At 42.5% G+C, this 26,846-nt stretch overlaps 1 protein-coding gene across 3 annotated transcripts in view; it reads right to left on the bottom strand.

Moving 5' to 3' along the window:
• LOC147011030 (transmembrane protein 132E-like) overlaps positions 1-26,846 on the bottom strand; it is a 506,523-nt gene that overhangs the window by 143,646 nt on the left and 336,031 nt on the right. For all 3 annotated transcript variants that reach the window (XR_015052610.1, XM_085860680.1, XM_085860681.1), the window contains 2 exons: positions 22,312-22,756; positions 1,890-2,033 (listed from right to left, as the gene is read on the bottom strand). Coding sequence is in view for 2 of the 3 variants with exons in the window: in XM_085860680.1 (XP_085716806.1) it covers positions 1,890-2,033; positions 22,312-22,756 (589 nt within the window). In the remaining variant the exon portion in view is untranslated. The remainder of the gene's footprint in view (positions 1-1,889; positions 2,034-22,311; positions 22,757-26,846) is intronic.

Genomic DNA, 26,846 nt, shown 5'->3' on the forward strand with positions numbered 1-26,846 from the left:
TACCTCAATCCAGGATCAATGCTCACCTCCACTCATTTGTTCCTCTTTTTTAAAACATGTGGAACCAACTTTCACATCCTCTTCAATCTCATTCTTCCCTCCAGGTCTTCAAGATAGCTGTTCACCACCATCTCAGATCTTCTCCAATCCAAAACCTTGATAATTTCTACCCTCGTTAACCCCCCTCCCCCTAACCTCACCCTAATCTTTCCTCCTTCCAAATTTCCAGTTTTCCATCCTGAGAGTTTCCTTCATATCCATCTTGTCCACCCCATGCATCCTCTCCTGCCCCCCTTGCCCATTGTTTGTCTGCCTCTGTCTTGGCCTTCGGTTCTGCTGTTGGTGTCCCCCCCCCCCTCTCTGCTGATCCTTTTGTCCTGTTGTATCTTGCTCTGTTCAGTGTACTAGTACTAGCTCTTCCACAAGCCTCAAATATGTATATTAAACAATAATTAAATTAAATGCACCAGTGGAAACATAGCATGACCACTGAAGATATTACAGTGTGACCACTCCTTGGCTTTTTTCACAAGACCTTGGCTATTCGTTGTTCACCTTGGCGTGTTGGTTTTCTATAGGTTTTCTCGGCGTATAGGTTTTCTATTATCATCGCTTTTCCGAAACCTTGTGAATTCTTGGCTTTTTTCATTGGCTCACCTTGGCATTTCTGAAAATGAGGAGTGGTCTTCTCTTCGAGAAGCCCCAAGAGGAAACAGCCTTATGACTCCTTGCTCTCTGTTGTGCTCTCCTCTCTTTCTCCTGTTCCAAAATTATTTTTGTTTTTCAACTGGTGGTGGTGGTGGTGGTGGTGTTGTTGTTGTTGACTCCCTTTATCCAGAATCTGGAAAACTTACAGCAAATATAATATTAACCAATCACAATCAAATCTTGGAAATAGAGAATAAACTGGTCCGTAACAGCACACACGCACGGACGGACGCACAGCCAGATGGACAACCTGAAGACAATGCCCCCCCCCCCCCCCGGCGCCTTCAGCTGTGGAGGCTTAAAAAATAAAATCTCTTACCAATTAGCTCATTTTTTGCATTGTTCAAGTTTATCAGAAATGAAGATATCAAACTGCCGATGAATTTTGTTTTTTTTAAAGTAGAATTGGAAAAGAAAACAAGTTTGACAACATTTTGGTGAGGCTTGGTTTGTTCAGGGAATATGTACTTGTACTTGCTGTACCTTATTTTTTTAAAATTTTCTTGAAACGTTTGGCCCAGTGTGATGTCGATGGAAAATTAGCTGGATGAATTTTACCTGATAGAGGGTGGGGAGGAGTAGGGGGCTTCCAGAGAAATTTCACCAATGTGGAAGGGGGGAAAGAAGTTTAATGGCTTTAAAAGAATCCATGTGTCCACAAGCCTAAATAGTGGACCCATCACGCCTGATATGATGCACTGATTAAAATATGAGTCTTCTTCTTTCATAAGCAGCACAAGCTGCAGAGTAGCATCACTGGCTAAGGGTGTGGCCGTGCCAATGATGCAATACCTTTTGTAGGTTAGAGTAGGATTTTGTAATTTGTTCAAGGTGCCAGCAATAGCTTGCCGACTTCCCAAAGGACACTGTTGGATCTTTAACGTCCACCAACTAAATGCTGGTATATGGGACGCCCAGTTTAACATCCAGCGGAGGGACGGCACACATGTGTGATGAATCAGCCTGCCTGTGAAACACCAGGATGACAGTTTATAGCTGGGGCTGACATTCAAAGCAGGGCCAGACACCTTAAAGGAGAGTGTACGTACCTCGAGGCCTTCCTGGCAGCTATGAAATATGAGTAAGCAATAATCATTGAAATAATGCAACAATGAAGAAGAATGACAAGATCAATTAAAATACTATGAAAGACTAAAAGGTCATTAATTATGAAGGCGAACCTTGATGACATCGGGTTGGGGGGCACGGCAACTGGCTCGGTGTGTGACGTCCCACAGATGTCCGTCGGAAGCTACAGCGAGGAGACGCAGTGGTACAGAGAGAGAACGTCCCGTCAGCACTGCCGTGTTCAGCAACTCGTCCGTCTGGGGTACAGGCATAGGGTGGTGAGTGATAATGGGTTAACAGTTTTCTTCAGCTGCTTCCACTACACCAGCCTGAGAATTTTCATCCAAACAACATCCATGAAATGTATGGCAAGCACCCGATCCTGGATGTTTGTTGAAGAACAACACAATTTTTTTTGTCGTGGAAACGGTCACTTTGTGTGTCCTTGACCAATCTAGCCAAATAGGCACCGCAGATGAAGAAAATGAAGAAAGCCCTTTCATTTGGCTATTAATTCAACATTAGCCCGGGATACAATAGGATGAGGCAAGGCTGTGTTACCTGCGTCCAGTTCCCACTTTGAGGTAAAAATTATCACACTTTAGTACTGACAAGTGACACTTAAACAATCATTGAACATAAAGGATGCAGTTAAAGTGTTGCATCTCGATAAATAATTCGTTGACATATCAGCAGTGTTCTAGTGATGCACTTAAGGGCAAGGAAGTACTCTCACCTGCCTCCTCATTTCTGGACACAGTCAGCTGTCAACAGAACCACAAAGGCAACAGTAAAGACAAAGAAAGCTTTCGACTAAAGTGGAGGAAGAAGCTCATATTGACTTCGTGAAAAGATCCATTTGTCCTTTGCGGAAAGGCTTTCACGTCCTGAACATTAAGGGAAAGATAGGAAGGGGATGTATGAAAGGATGGGGAATGGAAAAAGAAAGTTTCTTTTGTAAAATTTTGAATGTGTTCTCCCGGATATGGTCGAGTGGGTAAAATGGAATAGATAACAATAGTTATTTATTTGTGCATGTCAGCCTTAGTGCATTGTACTTTGTTGTGACAGATAGAACGTGTCACGGAGAATGTTCAGGAGCTATTGTCTTTCCAACCAAAATGTCTGTATCTCCTCAAATCTTCCACGACGTTTCTGTCCATATATGGTGTTTTCCTCTCAATAAACAGCCAATCGCCACGACCCACAGCAAGTTCATAAATGGAAGGCCTCAGACAGGCCAAGGGGTGTCACATGACGACGCGTCCCGGTGGCACTGTCCAATCCACACATCCTATGGGTGTGCTCAACGACCCTGAGAGTATAAAAGGAGCATTGTAGTGCGAGGTTGGTTTTGTTCGAGGGGGGCGGGTTCTTTCTCTGGGCTGCTCGTTCTCTCTTCCCTGCTGGGTTCGATGGTGCTTCGGGGTCTCTTCTTGGGTCACTGCGCCATCTCTTCTCTCCTAATCCCACCATGCGCTATGGTGCACTAAGTATGTGGCTGGTTGGAACAAACACAGGGACACGCGTGAATACGAGCCTGGGTTAGACCGCTGAACAAAGCCCCCCTTTCCCCCACGCCCCCCCCCTACTGCATGGCAACCATTGTTGCATGGAACAGGTTCTTTTTCTCTCGCCTATCTCGCGTTGTGTACCTCCGAGTGCACGAGTAATTTATCTGGTTGGGTTTTGTGGAGGTCCTGAGGACATATGGGTTATTTATAATTAATTTGTTACCATTAGCGATAACCTCATGTTGTTGTTTTCCTTCTCCTCCTTCTTCTTCTTCTTCTTCTACACCATAGTACATAGAGAATTGGGAATTAAACTATTAACGGGAAATTTGGGTCCACCGTCCACATATTAAGGCCCTTGTGGAAAACGATTCGCCTGTCGGCTCTCACTCGGGCTCTTCTGTTGGGGGCAGGCAGTTTTAAACACTGATTCATGCCCAAATAAACCCAGCAGACGCGGAGACCTTCTCTTCCCTAACCTGCCTGAGAACACTGCAGTTCTGTACATCCGCAACCTTACCAGTGCAATCAGCAGTTGACCCATCATAGATCGTATTTCTGACCAAATTATCGTGTCATGAAAGTCTTCATCTCATGTATAAATTGACTCAAACATGCACAACCTTTGCGATTCATCTGCTCATTCAATCAAATTCACCTTCATTATCATCCTACCCCACACACCTTAGATAACAGGGATAAACTAGAATGGCACATACCTCCACCAGGCTGAACAATGTACATTTTGTATCCCACTGAGAGGCCGGATCTGCAGCTGGATCTGAATCAAAATCTAATCGGCTTGTTCTCGTCACCTACCCGATTCATCCACCAAATTTTGTCATAATCCGTCCATAACTTTTTGGCCCCATCTTCATGGTGAAGAATCACTTTGTCAAACACCCAACCTGCCCACCAAATTTTACCCGAATCTGTCTATAGCTTTTTGAGATATCCTGCTCACAGATGGAAAGACAAACAAACAGACAGACAGGGGTGAAAACATAACCTCTGTCCACCTTCGGTGGCGGAGGTAACCAAGCGAGGACACTTTTTACATCTGTTAAAAAATCTAGGGTTGACGAATGGCATTAAGTAACGATGAACAAAATGAAAAACCAAGGACAATTCGAGAATTTCCATTTCAATGGAGAAGTATGGGTTTTGTCCTACGTTTTACGAGCAACGAAAGTACGTAGTAATTGTGTGGATGGTTAGAAGTCATCGATGTTCTTCATTCAGGCGATGTCCTCCGTAAAGCAGGTTGGGAGACCTCAGTGGCTTTTATATCAATAAATATCTGCGAGCAAATGGGCAACCGTCTCCATCGGTCTGTTACATGACCTCAAATCACATCAGTATTACTGTTTCTGGTTCTGTACTCAACATTGAGGGCGGGGCAAAATTGTGTGACAAACTGTCTCTACAGGCCCATTGTTCTATCCTCTTGCAACAACAATATGCATGCTTTGAGCAGTTAAACCATTGTTGAAATGTTCATCACATGAGAGGTTGTCTGCTGCTGCTACTACGACTAGAACCACTACTATGACTGTCACAATGAATCCCACATTCTTGTGGGGATGACCTCACAAGTTTATCCTTTTCAAACTGCTCCATCTTGAGCATGAACCCCCATCTCCAAAATTTCCTTTTTACTCCGAAGTTTCACTTTCATATCAAAGGCCTGCTATACCATATTTCTCACCACCCTCCTTATCACAGTCTCATACAAATGCAGACGTGTCTTCCATGCCTTTTTGCGAATAACCCATTATTCTGTCCACCTCTCGAATATCCTCAAATCCTCTTCCTTTTGCCGAGCCATATCCTCATTGATAGACCTCTGAGCATCCACATCGCCATCTTCTGCAGCAATATCCTGTCTTCCTTTCTCAATGGCCAAGCCTCCTTCTCCGTGCAGTAGAACCAGTGTCATTACCCCTTGCGTGCAGAGCAAAATGTGGGGTTAAGCAATTGGTTCACTTTGTCTGTCCATCTACAAACATCATTTTACAATCGAGGAAAAATTTAATTTAAATTGAATGGGAAAATTAACCTGCAGTTTAGCAGTACTTTGGCTCTGAATTCATCCTGAATGCGCACATACGCAGGAAGGAGTGAGATGATTTTTTTTTTTAGCCTGTCTGACAGTGAAACAAAACTGAAAATCATTCCAAACTGGAAACACTGTTTTTAAGGATGTTACAAAGGGCACAAACAACAGGCACGAATAACTAATGTAATGTGTTAAATAAGGTGTAAAAGATGCTGTTTCAACGGCGGCAAACTTCTGGAAAAAACAAACAAACATCCACAACCTTTAAAATCTTCATTTTATTGTAATTGAATTATATACTTGAACACTGTAGACAGTGCTTCTCAAACTATCTGATGTTGTGGACCGGCAGGTTTTTTTTCCAATGTGCCAGGGACCGGTACCGTATTTGTGCCATATTATTATTTGTTTATGATCTGAGAAAATATTGTTTGAACATCCGTAGTAACATTAATTTATACCGGAAAAATATAAGATATATAATGAATATAATAAAAGTTGGCACATTTTTTTTATATATATTTTGTAAACGAGTTATATAATTTTACAATATTAAAAATTATATATAAAAAATCAAACTAGCAAAACGTTCAAACATAGTTATTATAAAGATTTGTATACCGGTATACAAGTAATAAAATGAAAAATTAAAATGAATTAGGTTGGTTGAAAAAATTCAATATTTTAGTTATCTTAAAATCCAGTGAATAAAGACTTTAAAAGAAAGATTGAAAGGAAATAGGTTACATTACATTGAAGACGACTTTGAAAATATCGTAATGTTAAAATATGAAATTGATGATATGGGCATGTTAAATCCTTAACTATTACTAATGTGAAAGGTGCGCCTGCTTCTTCTTTGTCAGCTTATCCAATCGTGGTTCAATTGAGGACAGTACCACGGCAATGGAGAATGAATATCCACACTATTCCTGTACTTTGTCTTGATGATGCTCATGGTTGAGAAGCCAGTTTCGCAGAGGTAGGTTGAAGGAAATGGGAGAAGAGTTTTCAGAACAATTTCAGTAAGCTCAGGATATTCTGCTTCCACTTTTATCCAAAAAGAAGCAAGTGCTGTTGTAGTTTCGAAACTCCTCTTCAATCCTTCGTCAGCAGACGGCTCTAGCAATTTATCCTCCATAGTGACACCTAAGTCATCTCTCAATGGCATAAACGGATTTCGGATCCATTCATTCCCTTTCCGTGGATCTTCTTCTTCTGGAAAGTAATGCTGAAAACGTTCTGCCAAATTCGTCAAGTGTTCTCTGATGACATTTCGTCGAGATGTAACATTAAGGTCTTCTCCTGCATCAGCGATGACTGCTGCTAATTGGTGAAACATGTCATAACAATCTCTTGACACTCGACTCTTCCATGCTTCCAGCTTTCGTTTTTGTCCATCGATCTTGGAAACTCGCCGCGGACCGGAAGTCGATGGCTCGCGTACCGGCACCGGTCCGCGTACCACCACTTTGAGTAGCACTGCTATAGAACACACCTTTATGGCACTTTCAAAAACCTTTCGTTTAGCAGTACTTGGACAAAATAATACGGCATTTTGCATCATCTCGACCAATCAAATTTGCTGCTCGCAAATATCCCACTATCCCACAAATATCCCACAAAAGACCCCACCCATGTCCTTTTTAATCTCAAGACTGTGTGGGGGTAAAATGTTCCATGAACTCTCCAGTTAACATCTATATTAATATTTCGGCACGCCCCTTTCTTTGTTCCACCATCAGATTTTTGTTACTGCATGAAATGAAACAAGCTTTGACATATAGAGTCATGATATTATTGTCTTCCTTAAGACCCAGTCACACCTTGACGTTTTAGCCAACGTATGCCGATTTTTGAATTTTTTTTCTAAAACGCTGGCACACGTTGAATACGTTATGGGTAGGTTTTAATAACATTGAGAGCACGCTGAAAAACACTGCCAGACGTCGTTGTACGCTGGCTTTAAACGTTGTACTTTTTGGTTGTCCTCAAATTTTTTTCATGCTTGAAATTTCACGACGTATGCCGGCGTATGACTCACACGTTCCGCTACGCTGGCCACAAGTTGTTTGCACGGTCTGCGATCGTTGACAGACGTCAACACATGCTACTTGTAAGTTAATCATAAGTTGAGACACGCCGAGGTAATGTTTAGCGTACCCGAAACTTATTTCTAACCTATGATTAACGTGTTGTTGGCACGTTACGCGATCGTTGCCACACATCGACGGACGTTACTTTTAAGTTACTCATAGGCTGAAAGACGTCGGTATAATGGATCGTCCTTGCGTCAGCGTCCACGGCCACGGCCAGGACACTTATTTGCAGCATTCTTCAAACTTTTCTTCGGCATGACGAGGATGTTCACACTTCGATGTTAGCTTGGCTATGATTCCAATTGTCCATCGGCAGCGTCTATTTAAAATAGACGAGTTTGAGCATTTTAACACGTTCAGAAGAAACGCTTCAAATTTCCAAACCCCAGCGTCAAAAAACAAAGGCGAGTGACAGCAATTTAAATCGTTCATTGTAAACAATGAAAATAGCTGAGTGGTACCGTTTAAAAGTCGTTGAGTGTAAAAAAAATCCAATTGTTGAGCGCAAGCGTCGACTTTCAATAGTGGAGATGCAGCCATTTAAATCGTTGAGTGGCAGCCTATGAATAGCAAACCCTACGTCACCGGCAAAGATAAACTGCCGCACGATATGGATAAGTTAGGCTATCGTTGGGCATAGTTTGTGAACGCCGGCTTCACGATAATTATTCGTTGGTATATCGTATCTATAAGTAATCAAAGCGCTCTATGCACATTATTAGTTCATTGTGCATTTGTCCAACCCGTTATGAATAGACCTAAATCGTAAAAACAAGCTATAGCTCATTGTTGAAAAAGCCCCATAAAAAATTAGCCACGAAGAACTTCAAACAATGGTGAAAAGATGTCTCCTACCCGTGGACACGCGGACGCAAGGACGATCCATCATAACCCACACCCTCCCCCTCACACTCACCTACTACTGCCAACATGAACAAACTACTACTAATACTAATACTAATACTGATACTGATACTGTTACTGCTGACATGGACATCGACTCAAAAAGGACTCGAAAACAATGTTGGGTTCCCCTTTTATGAACACCATTTTTATATACCAATTCCCAAAACCGCTGGGAACACGTCTTTATATGGCAGTTGTAAGCTAGAAACACGTTCATTTATTTTTTTTGTCGACCAGAAGACGTCATTGGAATACGTCTACATACGTCGATGTGTGTTGGGACTACGTAAAGAATTGGTTCAAAGCACGTCAAACATAAGTTAGAAATAAGTTTCGCGTAAAAAAGACATTACCGCGACGTGTTTCGACTTATGAGTAGCTTATAAGTAGCGTTTGTGGACGTGTGTAAAACTTATCCCCATCGCATGCGGAACGTGTGTCATACGCTGAGTACGTCCAAAAATTTTGAACATGTTTAAAATTTCTTGACGTACTCTACTTACTACGACGTATGATAGCGTACTTTAGCGTTCTACTCACGTATACCAAACTTACTCATACCGTATTTGACGTGCCCCAACGTTTTAGACACATTTTTCTTAGGTCGGCATACGCTGGCAAGATCGCCAAGGTGTGACCACGATGTTGTCATTTGCATTTCTACGGCAGTTATGATTCGAATCGTTGTGCGTCAGCCTTTTAATAGGCTACTCACGACATCGTCGGCGATGCGTGCAATGCGCTATGCCTAAGTTAGACTATCATTGGGCATCGGTTGTGTCGGCCGACAACAGGTTCAGCATTCGTTGGTATAAGTTATCTATAACACAACGAAACGTTCTGTGTCCATTACCAATGCGTTATACATAAGACCAAGTCGCTATGAATACGTCCGAATCTTTAAAAAAAAACATCAAAAGTTCAACGTAAGCCAGCGTTTTAGATACATTTTAATACGTTGCCATCGCTGGCTAAAACGTCAAGGTGTGACCGGGCCTTTAAGAGGCTCCTCAAAATTCGTTTTGATGATTATGGTAGTTAAACAGTTTATTAAATGTTCTCCATTTGCAAAATGGGAGGAATTATTGCACAAAAAAGAAACAAAAAAGTTTCCCATTTTTAGAGGACCACGAAGATGAGTTCGGCTCAGAGAATCACGCTCCATTTGGGGAGAAAACAGTTGAGTTCGTACCTGACTAATCTGCACTTTCCATGTGCCGTAGTTTCTTCACAAAACCATGACTTTCTGACCAGCTGAAATCTACAAGATATGAATATGTACACGAAACTGATCCAGCCTTTTGGATCACTTTAAAGTCGGGTGCCCTGTAATTTTAATGCGCTCTATGGATCCTCCGGAACTCACGAATGGTACACGTTGTGTAGTCACTAAACTACGTGGTAATGTCATCGAAGTGGAAAACTTGAATGATAATCGATGGATAAAAATGATATAATATATTGTTTAAAATACATTCATGCTATCTGTCTTTTACCATATGTTGCCAGTGATGCCAGTCGAAGACGGGCACCTTTACTAGTCTGTTAATACTCTTGCCCTCAGATTAACCATAACCTTTTCACCCTCAACCACTCCAGAAACACTCCGAAACTTCCTCGAACCTGTGTTCTCATGCAGGTGCACACGTGCACACAAGCTCTGTTTTCCCCGCATTTTCTAAACTTTCCTGTCATGCAACCAATGCATCCTGAAGTCTCCCCTCAGATACTGCCATCACCTTAAAGCAGATGCAAACAATTCCCCATGGTAACCCTCTTCTTGCTCGCTCATTCAATACATTCATCAGGCAACCACAAACACATAAAGACAAAGAGATTACCCTTGATTTAAGGTACATTTATTTGAAATTCCTCTGAGCAGCTTCTATTTTAACTCCCGTCTTCTCCCCCTCATGCAACACTTCAACTCTTCTTTATTGCTCTTTCAGGCACACCCTTCTTCCTCACACATCACCGCACCACCGAGCATTTGCTTTCTCTAGATCCACAAACTAATTCTGTAACTTAATATTCCTTTCCAAAAAAAGTATCCTGTTTCTGCTTAAGAATGGCAGATGCTGACTGACATGCTTCATCCACGGCCTCTCAAAGTGGTAGTTTTTCCAATTGGGTGTTGATTGCGATTGAAAAGTATGGGGGATATGTGCTTTGGCGGTCCCCGGAAAATTTAGGATTCTGAGCACATGATTGCTGCTTGTACCACATTTTCTGGGAAAATTATTTTAGGGGGATGGGGTGGAGGTCAACTTAATTTTGTATACAGTGCAGTTCAAAAAAATAAAGCAATAGGAACAAAAAAAAAAAAATCAAAGTGGGGAAGATATGAATAGGAACAAGAGTCAAATGACCTTCTGGTTCTTTGGAAAGAAAACTTGAGCGTCTATTGGTGGGGGTAGGAGGGGACATGTCTTCCCCCCATTTTTGGAGAACGGAGGCACAGTATATCGATTGTCCCCCCCCCACCACCACTACTACCTCACACTCCACCTTTTTGGAAAAAAAAAAAAGTGGATGTTCACAAAGGATTACGAATCGATTTTCCTTTCATTTGATTTAACGCATCTATGTATTATGTTTTAAATTGATCAATACATTTATGTATCTTTTGAGATACATACATGCATGTTCATAATCTTTTGAGAGCATACACTTCTTTTTTATGGAGGGGGGGAGGAGTGGTTTGGGGGAGGGGAGACACTCGATATACTGTCCCCTCCCTCCCCCACCAATAGTTGCCCAGGGTTTCTTCCCAAAGGGCCCTCAATTCCTCTCTTTCGTTATCTATCTCTCCAAGGATAGGTGAAATCTTTCTGTAAGGCTCACTTGTCTGCACCTGGAGGGTTTGAGGGTAGTGGAGTAGTGGCTGAAACTCGAATCCTATCCAGGTTCCTTCTGATGACTCCATCTTTGCTCTTTACTTCTTCGGGTTCCTTCATGGTCTTTCGTTTCATGATGTTTGTACCATATCCTGACGCTGTGTGGACTGTGCTTCCCCGCTGATAGACGTCTGGTAGCTTGTACATGTTGCTGCGTTTGAGCCTGGGGAGTAACTGCTGAAATATCTGTACAGGTTTTTCCCGACATCTTTGTTCTTTGTTCCTTTCACATTTCTTTCATATATATATATATATATATATATATATATATATATATATATATATATATATATATATATATATATATATATATATATATATATATATATATATATATATATATATATATATATATATATATATATATATATATATATATATATATATATATATATATATATATAGCCTGGTGTTGGCGCAGTGGTTAGGGCAGCGGCTTGGGATCCAAAAAGTCCTGAGTTCAAGCCCCGTTGGGCCACTGAATTAATACACCAGTGGGTTGACTCAGCCTGTCATCCTTCCGAGGTTGGCGAAGTGAGTACCAGTATACTGGGCCGGTGTATACCCAAGTTAAAATAGGTGTACCATATCTCTGTGTCGTAAGAGGCGACCAGGGTTGCGTCAGGAAGGGCATCCGGCATAAAACATGTGCTAAATCACTATGCGGATCATACGGATGATCCGCTGTGGCAACCCCTAACGGGAGCAGCCGAAAGAAGAAGATATATCGAAATATATATATATATATATATATATATATATATATATATATATATATATATATATATATATATATATATATATATATATATATATATATATATATATATATATATATATATATATATATATATATATCGACATATATATATATCGACATATATATATATCGACACATATATATATATATATATATATATATATATATATATATATATATATATATATATATATATATATCGAAATATATATATATATATATATATATATATATATATATATATATATATATATATATCGAAATATATATCGAAATATATATATATATATATATATATATATATATATATATATATATATATATATCGAAATATATATATATATCGAAATATATATATATATATATATATATATATATATATATATATATATATATCGAAATATATATATATATATATATATCGGAATATATATATATATATATATATATATATATATATATATATATATATATATCGAACTATATATATATATATATATCGAAATATATATATATATATATATATATATATATATATATATATATATATATATATATATATATATATATATATATATATATATATATATATATATATATATATATATTGTTACGGTTTTATAAACCGTATGCCGAAATTGAAACACATGGCACATAGACTCTTTGAATAGTTATTTCCACAATGTACATAAAGAATAGCACCTTCCCTGTAGGGGTTATTATGTAATTAAATGCATGAGGTTGGGTAGCCAGCACACCAACCCGTTGGGATAATAGCAACATCAGCGCATCATGGCGTGTGCCGTGACTACCGTCATCACGTAAGGTGTGCATCGTTTTACCGCCATGGCCTCTCGGCATGTGCAAATAACACCAACTTTCTTGAACCTTCGCCGAAGCCATGCCTTTAGAAGCGCACACCAAATTCCCAAATTCCCATTTATTATTTAAAGCTCCACAAAGTCCATATTTGTCTGTTCGTCTCTGTCTACCCTGGACAGTAATTTCTTGCCATATACCCCTGCCTGATATTTAGTTTCCCTCATCCACGTTCGTTCCTCTCCACCTGAACACGACCGGTATATGGACCAGGACAAGACACAGCCTCCTGCAATAATTTCCCCATTCCCTGGCTTTGTGCCATGGACATTTTTGGACATGTCGGGCTTGTCCCCGGGTGCATGGGAGTAAAAGTGATTTCCCCATGTAAAGTGCGGCGCTCCGATAGTGGTGACAGCAGTAAGGGCCAACTGAGGGCATACCCGGGTAGGCAGCAGAATTGGTGGGGCAGCGGGGGGCTTCCCCCAATGGCTGGCATGGGGCCAGCTCAAAAGATTTGACGTGGCCCAATAGCTTGCCCCAGGCCGTCGGGAAGATCTGGCGTGTGGCTCTTTGGCCACACCTGCCCCAGGGACTATAAAGCTCTGCCCAATGCTCTGGTTCTCTCTCTCTCTGTCCTGGTCATCGCTCTCACTCTGCCACTGGTCATTGCTCTTGCTTCTTCCCTGGTCCCAGACGCTTTGGTTTGCAGTTCTGATGGAGCTTGTGGACCCTCGGTTGTGGAGTGCAGTGTCGGGGCCGTTCCGGAGAGCGGCAGGGAGAGTGGTATCAATCTGGGGAGGGCAACGGTTCCATATACCGGAAGGCTGAGGCGACCCTGCACCTCCCAATTATCTCCCCTGTGTGAGTGTCTGAGGGATACCCTTGTTGTGTTACCCGGTAGGTAAGGAATAGGTTCCATTAAGACTGCGAATTCTGCATTTTCTTTTAAATGTTTAAATTCACACATTGATTGCTTTTTATTGCATTTCCCCTTTTACTGCCTCGGTTGCCCTTTGACTCCATTCAAGCCGTTGAGTACCCTTCCCTCCTTCCCCATACCCCATATAGCTTGTTGCAAATAAATTATTATTGTTGAATTATATTTCCAATCTGCCCATGGTTGTCCTTTCTTAGGGCCCTGTCACACCTTGACGTTTTAACCAGCGCATGTCAACGTATCAAAATGTATGTAAAACGCTGGCGTACGCTGAACTAATGATGTTTTTTTCAGTTTTGGGCGTATTCATAACGAGTTGGACGTATCCATAACGTATTAGTAACGTACACAGAACGTTTCGATAACTTATAGATAACTTATACCAACGAATGCTTAGCGTGTTTTCGGCGTTCACAACTTATGCAGAGCGCATGGCAGCGTATCGCCGACGATCACGTGGCGTAGCCTATTAATAGGCTTCTGCTCGACAATTTAAATCATAACCGCACTAGAAATCGAAGTGTCAACATCACCGTCATGCCGAAGAAAAAAAACAAACAAACAAAAAAAACCATGGAGTCTGGAACACTGACGGGTTCCTCCTGTGAAGCCCATTTTTATCTACCAATTCCCCTAAACGCTGCCAATACGCCATTATACGGTAGCTGTAAGTTAGAAACATGTTCAGTAAGTTCTGTGGTCGTCCAGAAGACGTCAAATATGTCTACATACTACGTCAATATGCGTTGGAGATACATTACACATAGGTTCAAAGCACGTTACTCATAGGTTAGAAATAAGTTTCGGGTATGCTAAACATTACCTCGACGTATTTCGACTTATGAGTAACTTACAAGTAACATGTGTCGACGTGTGTCAACGATCGCATAACGTGCCTACAACTTATGGCCAGCGTATGCGGAACGTGTGAGTCATACGCCGAGCATGTCAAAACATTTTGAGCATGCTTAAAATTTGTCGACGAGCTCGGTGTACTATGACGTATGCCAGCGTGCTTCAGCGTGCTCTTAACGTATACAAAACTTACCCATAACGTATTCGACGTGTGTCAGCGTTTTAGACAAATTTTTCATTCGTCGGCCTACGCTGGCTAAATCGACAAGGTGTGGCAGGGCCTTCACATTGGTCCAGCAATGTCCGGATGTAGATTCGCAGAGATTATAATTCCCCACGGCTTGGCTCTCACATCGGTCCAGCGTTGTGCTCGTGGAAAGCTCAGTTGCCTTAATCAAGATCCAATAAAGATAAAAGTAGCACAACCGCCATGGTGGTGATTCTCCAATAAAGAGACTGGATGTATCCAAGTTAAACGGTAGTCAGATGGAGGACCCTGAGTCAAGTGTTTAAGTTGTAGGCATTTGCGATCAATTAGCGATCCACCGCGACAAGGACTTTGCTTCGGCCTTGATTCCCAGTGATTCCGGGAAGAACCAGGGAAACCCCCACCCTCGCAGTGCCCATGCGAACTCAGGCCCGCAACAATATATATTTTATTGTTATTATTATTATTATTATTTTTTCACGATTCTCTTTATTCATTCTAATTGTTGCCTTTTTTTCGCTTTAATCTCTTTTACTCTCTATTCCTCTCATTCGTTATCTATCTCTCTAAGGAGAGGTGAATTATTGCAGACATTTTTCGGCAAGGCTCACTTGGCTTCGCCTGGATGGGTTTGAGGGTTGTGGAGTAGCGGCTGAAACCAGAATCCTATCCAGGCTCCTCCTGATGATTCCATCTTTGCTCTTTACTTCTTCGGGTTCCTTCTTGGTCTTCCGTTTCAATGTGATAAAAATATTGTCTGTATTGAGGTCGCCACTTCACTATAAACAGCAGCGAAGTAAAAATGAATCGTCCCAAGTGGGACATACACTCGTATCTCGATGGAGGGTTGTCAAAGTCGGGCCGCATTCGGTGATAGGAAGGGGCCCTCATGGGCTTTCGGGATCTTAAAGAATCTTATGTGTCGAAGAGGTCTCAAAGGTTCTTTGGTTCTTTGGATTCTAAAGGATCTGAAGGGTCTGAAGTCGATGTTCCCAACTGGCTGTCCATAAAAGGATTTCAGGTGGTCCATGGAAGCCGACAACATTTAAAAGAAAAGTGTCATCAAATAAAAAAACACTATTTTAAGAGTTTATGTCTCTGTCTCTCTATCTATCTATATGGCAGTTCATCTTTGGACGGTGTTTCCCATATAATATATGGTTACATGGAAAGGAGGGCAGAGTTTGCAGAGTATGATTAAGATCAAATCCATTTTTTTGAATGGACTGTGTGTTTTGAGGTACAGGTTCGTTTGCATGTACCAAGGAACTGTTAGGCTAAATTGTACGTAATATGTGCACTGAAGGGAGAGCAGTGAGTGTAACCTTTAGGATAGACAAGGTAAGGTTGTATGTGTGAAACCTCCCTGTAAAGTAGGCGGGGCCAGGTTGGGGGCAATGGCCGGGCCGAAAAAATGCAGGTGAGCCCGGGAAGCACTTTTTGATGGCACAGAAGCACATCATGCTTCAGATTTTTTTGTATGGATATATAGTGAAGGCTCGGGGAAGAGTAGAGCACTGAAAAAATCAGGACACAACAGAAGAAAAGGAATGGTAGAGAGAGGGGGGGGAGGGGTAACACCAACCGCAGCAGAGTTGAAGGATAAAATAGAGGGAGACCGACAAAAACTGGGCATGGGGAGGAATGGGGAGCAGGAAAAGATGGATATGAAAGCAAACTCAGGAAGGAAAAACTGGTAACTTGGAAGGAGGTGGGCTTGGGGGGAGGGGGGGTGTTATTAAGGGGAGCTCACAACAACCAAACTGATTAATCTATTTGGTCATGTGAGCAAGCCATGGCAGTGAGGTCGGAAGCAGAGCAAGTCAGGCAAATTTGTCAAGGGCACGAGGCAGATTGTGATAAACAGCCATCAAGCTGTGGGAGCATTCAAGATGGGGGAGGGGGGATTGGACCAACGCTGTGGAAGAGCGCCGCCACCATGGCGAGCAGTAACCAATGGCGAGCAGCGATGGGTGGTACTGGGGGGGAGGGGGTTAGAAAAAGAATGGCATGTGCATCTGCACTCTCTTTTGGTTTGGTGCTCCTGCTCCATCTCAAGATCCAATAAAGATAAAAGTAGCACAACCGCCGTGGTGGTGATTCTCACGCCGTGGTGGTGATTCTCACTCTGTCTCACGCTGTGGACCAAGGAGGAGGGGCCAACCTTCGTGTTGGATGCCCCGACCCAGAATACGACTCATGCACCAACGACGGAATGTCGGATCATATGAGCAAGAGAAAGTACGCAGACTCGTACTTATAGTGGGGATTTGGCTGTCTTCAGAAAAATGGCGTAGACCTCCCACAGTTTGCCTGTTACCACGTGCTGGGAAATGACTCAATGAAGCCCTCAAAACTGGAGCTACACCTGTACAGATGCCACCCAAAATTAGAGGGAAAAGATCAATAATTCTTTAAAAGGAAAGCAGAAAGACTTAAGAAGCAAAAGCTTGATATGACTGGCGCATATCATGACAAACAAGCGAGCATAGTCAAAACTTCACATCGAGTTGCTTACATGGTGGCACAGAAGAAGAAACCCCACACAATTGCCAGAGTTGATTCTACCTTGTGTAAAAGAAATGGCTCGATTGGTTCTTGGAGAAGATGCAGCACAAAAACTCAGCGATGTCTCCCTTTCAAACAACACCATCCGTCCGACATAGAATTGGTGACATTTCATGTGACCTTAAAAACCAGACTGCGTGGGAAATCAAAGCATCCACTCTCTTTGCTATACAGCTTGATGAGTCCACTGATGTGTCATTGTGTTGATACCTATTCAAAGGTGACGTCAAGGAGAAAATCCTTTTTTTACCACAACCTTGAAATGACAACCAAAGTTAAAGATGTAATGGATGCTGTTTTTGCTTTTCTCAGTAGCAATCAGCTGAGTTGCAAAAAACCTTGTGGGAATCACAACTGATGGAGCCACACCAATGCTTGGATCAATGTCTGCTTTCCAAACCATGGTCAAAACGAAAGCTCCAAATGCAGGATGTTTCCACTGTTTTAGTCATCGAGAAGCTGTGGCTTCTATTTCACTGTCTCCTGGGTTGAATGTATTTGTCAAGAGCATTGCCAAAGTGGTGAACTCTATAAAGACTTCAGCGTTGAATGCTCGACTTTTCAAACAGCTTTGTGATATAGAGTCGAAGCATAACAACCTGCTCTTTTTTTACTTCCATCAGATGGTTGTCTGCTGGCAAATTCTTATTTCGGTTCTTCACCCTTCGGAGGGAAGTCAGGATGTCTCTTGAAGTACAAGGAAAACGTGAGCTACTGGCAACGTTGAGCACCGAATACTTTGACCTGCGGCCAGCCGACGTCGTCAATATATTGGAGATCCTTAATCAGTTGAATTTGCAGCTGCAAGGAAGGGATTCCAACATGTTGTCCCACACAGACTCCATTCGTGCCTTTCTTGTAAAAGTGCAGTTCCACAGGAAAAGAGTGATCCACGGAAATTCTTATCATGTTTCCCTGCTTCAAGGAAGTCACCAACGGTGAACTCCACAGAGATTACAGACCACATTGTTCAGCTGGAAGACGAATTTAAAATATATTTCCCCAACATGAACCCCAAAAATGCCGAGTTGACGCTGATGACACTGCAGAAGATGTACAAGAGGAGTTCCTGGAACTCATCAATGATTCAACAGCCAGAGAAGTGTTCCACTTGAAGTCATTGAAAGAGTTCTGGTGCTCGATGATGGAATCTTACCCGGAAACTCGTGACATTTCCATTCATGGCCTTTTGTCGTTTTCATCCACACAGCTCTGCGAAAGTGGTTTTTCAGCCTTGCTCATGATTAAATCCAAATTGAGGAACAAGTTGTTTGTTGAAGATGACCTGCGATGTGCTTTGGCAGTCACAGTCACAATTCCATGATCTGGTTAGGAACAAGCAAGTTCAGAAATCACACCAAGTCTGTGAGTAAATTCTTGTTTTTATTTGATTCGTATACACAAAATAGCTTTCGATGACAAGCTAACTACTCATCCATGTTTTACTTGAAATAATCTTGACCTGCCACTACCTTGTTTAGGTATCACCAATAGTGCAGTTCATACTTGTGGGTTTAACGACAATAAAGTTTTTCAACTTCATCAGTGAATACTTGATTGTGATTTAAATAATGCAGTTGTTATGATTATGATAAAAGTAAACAAATCAAAGTCGATGTTGCACCAGCACACGTGTTGAGAACACAACCTCATGGCAAATTGTTCATCGACAACATTATGCCTAAAGAGGAAAGGTGTCCACAGGTGTACAGCATGGTAAAAAGGGGGGAATGATGCCAAAAAGGTTTGGAACCACTGGTCTAAATGGTCTTCGGGGTCTAAAGGGTCTTGGGGGGGTCTGAGGGTTCTAAAGGGTCTGAAAGGGTCCAAGGATTCTCAATGTTCTGATCGGGTCTTGTGGTTCTTAAGGGGTCTAAACTAATTACTGTCATGATTATGATCTAATTAAATTAATCGGTGAAATAAAATAATGATAAAGATGAAATTAAATGAAGAGGTTAAATTAAATAACGAGGAAACATCAGTGATGGAATCTTGAGAGATGTGATGGACATATAAACATATAATACATTTTGAGTTTATTGGTTAATTATCTCACCACCTGGATCAAAATTTTTAAAAAGGGCCCATTCGTTTTTGCACATCGACGTCATGAATCATCAGGTCGAGTTTCGAAACGATCCCTTGAGCCGTCTCGGAGGAGTTGGGAAAAAGATCCATGACCTCAGTTGTGTCCAGGCAGTCAGTTAATGCACAAAAATCAAATTAACACGAAAAAAAAAACATATAAATAGTGAAGAAACAGTACAGAGCCAGATGCTCAGAAGGAAGCAATGTTATGACATATCTACATTATTACGTCCAGGATGTCCTCCCTTTACGGCGTCCCGGTGAACGCTGTTTCACTATGACGTCAATTATAATGAGATAACAAGACTTCAAAAGAACGTCGTGATTATTTACCCATAACTCACTATTTTGTATGTGGTCAGAGCGGACGACGTACATCCGCTCATTACTCTCTTCCGCCGAGCTTTGCATTACTTCCTAACATCTCTGTTACGAGTGGATGTTCTCGCATGTTAAGTGTGTATTATACAAAACAAATATGTATACACATTCGGTATTGTACATGACAATGTACAATACAGAGTGTATAAGCAATGAAAAGTGTGTGAATTTACTTAAATGTGATGCATTTAATGGGGGTGACGGAAACTAACTCATCTATTTATTTTATTACTTACACGACCGAAGGTGAAGGTTATAATTTCACCCCTTTCTGTCTGTTTGTTTGTTTGTTAATTGCCAGAATCCTTCGGATTTCGGCAATTATGTAGGTCGGTTGTGTGTGTCATTCTGTGTGTCTGTCTGTTTGTTTGTGTGTTTGTTTACCTTGTAGCAGCCACACCGTTTCGGCGATCATGACCAAACTGGGTACGGACGTCGGCCATGGTCCAACTTAGACACTTGTCATTTTTGGTGAATCTCGGTCAAAGGTCAAAGGTCCGGGTCACCAAAAATCTTATTTTTACAACAACGTCCGCTAAAATGGTCGTATCGACTTCAAACCAAATCCAAAATGTCAGGGGGGTCGGGTCAAAACTTTCAAATTGCGATAAAACGCCATTTCAAGTCCGATTGACTTCCAAGTTATGATCATGACCAAACTAAGTACTATAACTCATTAAACAGTAGCACTATCGACTTATAAGAACCAAATTGATTTCCAGGTTTTTGTTTTTTCAGAGATCATGGAGTGACAAAGTTATTCCGGCAATTCCTTGCACAATGAGCAATTTCATCTGTTTGTTTGTCTGTGTGTTTGTTTGTTTGTGTGCAGGATATTTCAAAAAGTTGTGCACGGATCAGGATGAAATTTTGTGAACAAGTTTGGTGTGTGACAAGGATGAACTGATTAGATTTTGGTGAAGATCCGGATCCGACTACTAGAATTTAAAAAGTGATTCTTCACCATTGAGAGATTGGGTCAAAAATGATATACAGCACGATATCTCAAAAGGTTTTACACCAATTCGGACGAAACATGGTGGGCATGCTGGGAGTGTGGCAAGGACAAGTTGCTTCAATTTTGGTGAAGATCCAAATCCGGATCTGCATACAAGAATCATTAAATTTTTAAAGTAAATTCTTCACTATTGAGACATCGGGTCAAAAACGATATATAGTACGATATCTCTCAAAAGTTTCGGATGGATTCGGCCGAAACTTGGTGGACATGTTGGGCGTGTGGCAAGAACAAATTGATTTGTTTTGGTGAAGATCTGAGTCTGGATCTGGATACGAGAATTATTTAATTTTTACAGTGATTCTTCACCAATGAGAGATAGGGCCAAAAACGATATAGTACTGTATAGCATGAGATTAAAAAAAATGTGTTGGGCCCGATATGTTCTCGTGGATCAGGCATTACGTGGCGGAGGTATGCGCTCCACCGAGTGCCCTTCTAGTTTGCACTGTTATGGTTCTTTGTGGTTGAGGATCATCATAAATGAGTCTCATAATACAATGATTTTATTAATGAGTCGCATGATATAATGATTCCATCATAAACGAGTCCCATCATACAAAGGAGGAGAGACCTGTGGGGCACCTTTCATGATGATATTTCAAGAAGAGACTTAATGTCGCTCCAGAATGCCGGATGGAAAGAGGTTCCAATGGCGATTCCAATTCATGCCCTTCCAGATTGACTATATAGTACTGTGTAGCACTGTCGACTTCAAAGTACTGTATAGCATGATATTTCACCCTCCCCTACTATATAGAACTGTATGATATTTTTTCATGATATTTCAAAAATATATTATGCCCCATATGTTCTCGTGGATCAGGCATTACGTGGCAGAGGTGGATGACCTATCGAGTGCCGTTCCAGTTTCTTATGAGATGAATTGATGCATTTACTAAAGTTAAGTGAACGCAATAACGTTAACAGAGGACCAAATGTATCGGGTTGTGGTGATGCCCACATCAAGACACGATGGGTATTTCAGGGTCCTGCTAGAAAAGAACAGAAACAGATTTGTGAGATGATCATTCTAGACTCTGACAGTTTGGATGTGGCTGAGCGTGTGCACATATTTGGCTGAGTATGTGGTTTGGGTGGGTCTAACATTTTTGGTTCTGATATGACATAAAATCTTCGACATTCTTTTTTTTAGTACACAATTCCTTGAATAAATTACCATGAAAACCTTGAGGAAGCCTGTTTTTCTGCAAAGTGGACAGGAGGAAGAGCAATGTAAATGGTCAATGATATAGTACAAAAAAAAGGACTTTTATATCTGACAGGATTATGGCTGCCACTGAAAGGCAGGAAAATACTGTAGCATCTAAATAAGTGTTTCATACAGAGATGTAAATGATAGGTAATCAAAATTCAATTGAAGAGCAATTAGCATTTCTAGCACACCAGGTTTACTCACAGCAGCAAAGGCGGCCAAAGCGACGAGATGAACATGGGCAACTGTGAGCTCCGTGACAACAACACCTGCCAGAGGACCCTCCTCAGCCTTCCATGCACCAGCTGTGCCCATTCCAGCCACTCCTCCAACGGCCCATGGAACACCATGCACTGGCCAAGCATCTCCTTTTTTACCACTAGAACTTGCACTTCTCAGTCCGTGGTTGATTTCTGTACCCCAGATGCGGCCTCTCAGAGATCCTCCGATAGCCCAAGGCCCGGCACCACCCTCAGCCATCCATGAGCAGGCGTCCTCACCCTCACGTCCTGGCACAGTGCTGTTTGGAGGAAGGAGGAGCCATAGTATCCGCTGTGTTTCTCCCTCTGGTGTGCCAATCTCATCCCCTGATTCTTTGACCTTATCATCAGCACGGAACATCAGCTGAGCAACTTCCAAGGGTGGCAGCCTGCAATGGAAGAAGAAATAAGTGCTGAAATGTGGAGGAATGGAGGAACAGAAGTGTTGATAATGTATTATTATCTTCACCACCACAAAAAATAAAAAAACACACACGTGTAATTATTAAATTGCACAGCCAACCAAAATGAAAAAAAAAACTCGACCAAACTCGCACCTATTTTAACATAAACGAGCGTGAGCCAATCAAATCTCAAAGAGACATTTCGTTTGTGACACACAAACTTCTTCAAAGCCCCGTGAACAATCGAGTGTGCGGCCTGCCTTATTCTGCCTTGTGTTAATCCTATTCTGGTCCAACACACTGATGTTCAGAGTGGAAAACAAAATTATTACTCTTCTCTCTGTGGTTAGCGCTAATTATTCTTGGTTGATTATCTGCTCCCTCTGCATCTATTTCCTGCATGATCTGTAAAATAAGTATGTGCCTTAAAACTTGGCAAGTTATTGAGCATGCATTGTACATCCAGGAGAGTCCTCCTTGGTGATGTGATGTGGTCACGTGGTCCTGTTGTGGGCGAGGTTGGAATGTGAATACACCAATCACACTACTGAAGATACGCACCATCACAATCTTCACCGAGGCAAACTCGCTCAAGATATCCATTCACAGGAAAGAGATGTTGGGTTGCTTTGTGCAGCTTCTTCAGCTTGAGAAGTGTGGGAGGTGTCATATATATATATATATATATATATATATATATATATATATATATATATATATATATATACATATATATATGCACACACACACACACACACACACACACACACACACACACACACACACACACAAAGGGTGTTTCAAAAAGGGCGATCCAACTTTGACTACAGGGTGATACAACTTTGACTTCCTGCCATTTCTGTTTTTTTACCCATACAATTTTCCTTTTCAGGGTTTTGTGATGTTATCGTGGTATTTGTTCCCTGGGATTTCTAGCTCTGTAGCTCAACTATGACATTGACAGTGAAGCAGAAGACAAAAGTGGTGGCTCTGTGGTATGAAACTAAATCATATGTAGACACCCGCCAGAGGTTCTGCCTGGAATACGACCTCAGAACACGTGATGGACCCACAAATTGTGCCATTCAACGTATTGTGAAACATTTTGGGCACAAGGGTACAGTGCACAATTAGAGCAAGGGCAACAGTGGCAGTCCAGCATCAGCAACCAAGAGCCAAGATAACATCAACACCATGCGGTGAGCGCTATGGGGCCGTGTTCCAGAAGTTCCATAATGATCTAGCCCAAAATGTCACTCCAAACCAGCTCAGCAAGACCTCGTTTATGCAGGATGGTGCACCCCCGCATACAGCTGGTGACACCGTCACTTTCCTGCGGCAGCGCTTCAGAAACCACCTCGTTGCCCTGGGTACCGCTCATGACTGGGCACCCCATAGCCCAGACTTGAACCCTCTGGACTACTTGTTCTGGTGGGGGGGGGGGGCAGCCAAGGGCTCTGTCTATGCCAACTGTCCTGCCCCACTGGATGATCTGAAGCAGGATGTGTCAGCCTACCTCCTGGTAGTGCCACGTGAGACTGGCAGGAAAGTTGGACAGAACTTTGGAGTCAGGATCGATGCTTGTCTGAACCAACGAGGGGCACCCATCGAGAACGTCAATTACAAGGACTTTGCGTAAATGCCAATTTCAGACCTTGTGCTCTCACAACCCTGAGCAGTGACTTGATGCAATATCAATCAGTGAGAGAAAATACCGTGTCATAAGCTTTCAAGAAATGTTTGGTTCACGTCCCTGAGGTTTCTCTTTCTTTGTAAATAAACATTTAAAGTTGCATCACTCTTTTTGCAACACCCTGTATACACACACTAACACACAAACACAGCCTGGCAGGATGGCCAAGACTCCTGGAGGTATGCACACTTGCCTCAAAGCTGTCTAGCCTGGGTGTGAATGTTGGCTCCACTATAAACCATCATCCCAGTGTTTCACAGGCTGGGTGAGTCAATGTTTGTGCAATCCCTCAGATGGAGATTAAACTGAGTGCCCCATCATTAGTTTGGCATTAGTTTGTGGATGTAAAACATTCCACGGTGTCCTTCGCAAACAGGTGAGTGGCAACTGTCCTGCCACACTGGATGAAGCAGGAGGTGTCACAGCCTACCTCCAGGCAGTGCCACATGAGACCGACAGGAAAGTTGGACAGAACTTTGGAGTCAGGATCAGGATCCCAGATCCTGACTCCCAGGCAACCAACCCATCCGAGATTGTAATAAGCGAAGAAACTGCTACGGAAGAACGATGACAAATAAATATATATTAATTGAAGTTATTAAATTCTCCTGCTTGAACCAACACTGTGATGACCTCATCCTCATCACAGCAGCGTCATGCCTGCCAACCCCAAAGGGCATCCAGCATTTCATGTAAGGCAAAGTCAAAATCTGTCACCAAGCAGATGTAAAGCCGAGCTTCCGACCTGGTTTCATCCGTTTTAGGGCTCATCAGGGAAAAATAATCGCTGTTCCATTTACTTGGTGATTTCAGAGTTTCAGCTTATATACTGACACTTGATGCCCCACTGACTGTGACTGGTGATGCCAGATTGTATTTGGCCCCAACAAGCGCCATCTGCCAAATGGACACATTGTGTTACGTCCACCAATCACAACCAGAAAGCACCATCGCTTTTCATCTTCTTAGTGACAGCTTTTGACTTTGTCTTACATGAACTGTGGGATGGATGTCCTTCGGGGTTGGCATGCATGATGCCATCGTGATGAGGTCAGCACGGCGTTGGTCCAAGTCAGGAGAATTTAATAATTTCAATTACCACGTTCCCCAACTGCTGAATAACATCAATGGTGCAAACGTTTTGGTTATAGTCAATAATGCTAACGACATCATTGAATGGTCCAAATCATCCAGAACGTTTTGAGTACTCATGCTATATATTGTTGCGAATTCGCGCCCGCCGGCGTGCGATCAGCCACGTAACTCGAATCGCGGCACATCGCCCACCGGACGGACGATTCAGTCGTGACCCTCTTGGAACAATGCCGGGAGCTCGTCACGGGTGAGTCTTTCGACCTCACCACAATCGAGCCAATCGGCCACCCGCGTAGGATAGGGTTGTTCGCCAAACTCGACCTACCTAAGTACCTACGCGGATGTTTAATCGGGTGATAGTACCTCGCCGCAAGTCGACTTCGAACACGAACCGCTGAAGCGTTTCGTTCCGTACTGCAGAGATAACCGAGCGGAGTTATCGTCGACCTCGACGGTTCAGATTAGTTACCAGGAACTTACACCCACTACCAATCTCTTACGCGATGCAGGATGGAGAGTCAATAAAAAGAAAGGAGACTAAGCAGAGCGGGAACAGTTCAACAAGCAAGCATTTTATTGCGCGACACACGGACACAAAGCAAGCACGTATATTCAGTCACAGTATTAATAAAAAAGACACGTATTCAAGCACAGAAAGAAACAGTAAAAGAGATACAACCGACGAAGACCGACACACGGCAACACTTACACAGTTTTACTTAACAGATGGCACCACAACAAGCATTTACACAAAAAGCAAAGTAAAAAGAAAGCCACCCTCACAGGCAAGGAGGCAGACAGGTCCGTGGACCAAATGTGCGTGGAACCTGGAGGAGCGGCCAGGTCCCCGAGACCGGGGAGGTCTTACCCGCGTCCTCGTGACGCGATGGCGGGCAAGCCGCAATGTTCGCGCCGCTGCGCCCCAACTCCGTGCCCTGGCATGGTCAGCGAGTCCTCTCCGGCGTGCTCCGCGCGAGCGGTCCCGTTGGCACCACATTTAGGGTGGGGGAGGAACAGGGGCCCCCCTCGGCACAATCTCAGTGCGAATGTGCGGGGGAAAATTGTTGATGCTCAGGGAGAGGGGTATGGCTGGCTGGCCTGGATCTCGCGATGAGTCAAGCGACCCTACACCGCAACAACGTCGCCGTCCGCCATCTTCCCTGTAACTCCTCCGCAACTTCTCTCCAAGCTCAACTTCACCCTCTTTTAGTTCCACACTCCCGCCGCACTCAGATCACCAGTTCCACTCTCTCGCACGAGTCGCCTTGCGCTCGCACCTTTATAGGA

This window comes from Eptatretus burgeri, chromosome 16, assembly GCF_056783735.1.
Source record: "Eptatretus burgeri isolate ZD-2024b chromosome 16, Ebu_testis_v1, whole genome shotgun sequence".
NCBI classification, from domain to species: Eukaryota; Metazoa; Chordata; class Myxini; order Myxiniformes; family Myxinidae; genus Eptatretus; species Eptatretus burgeri.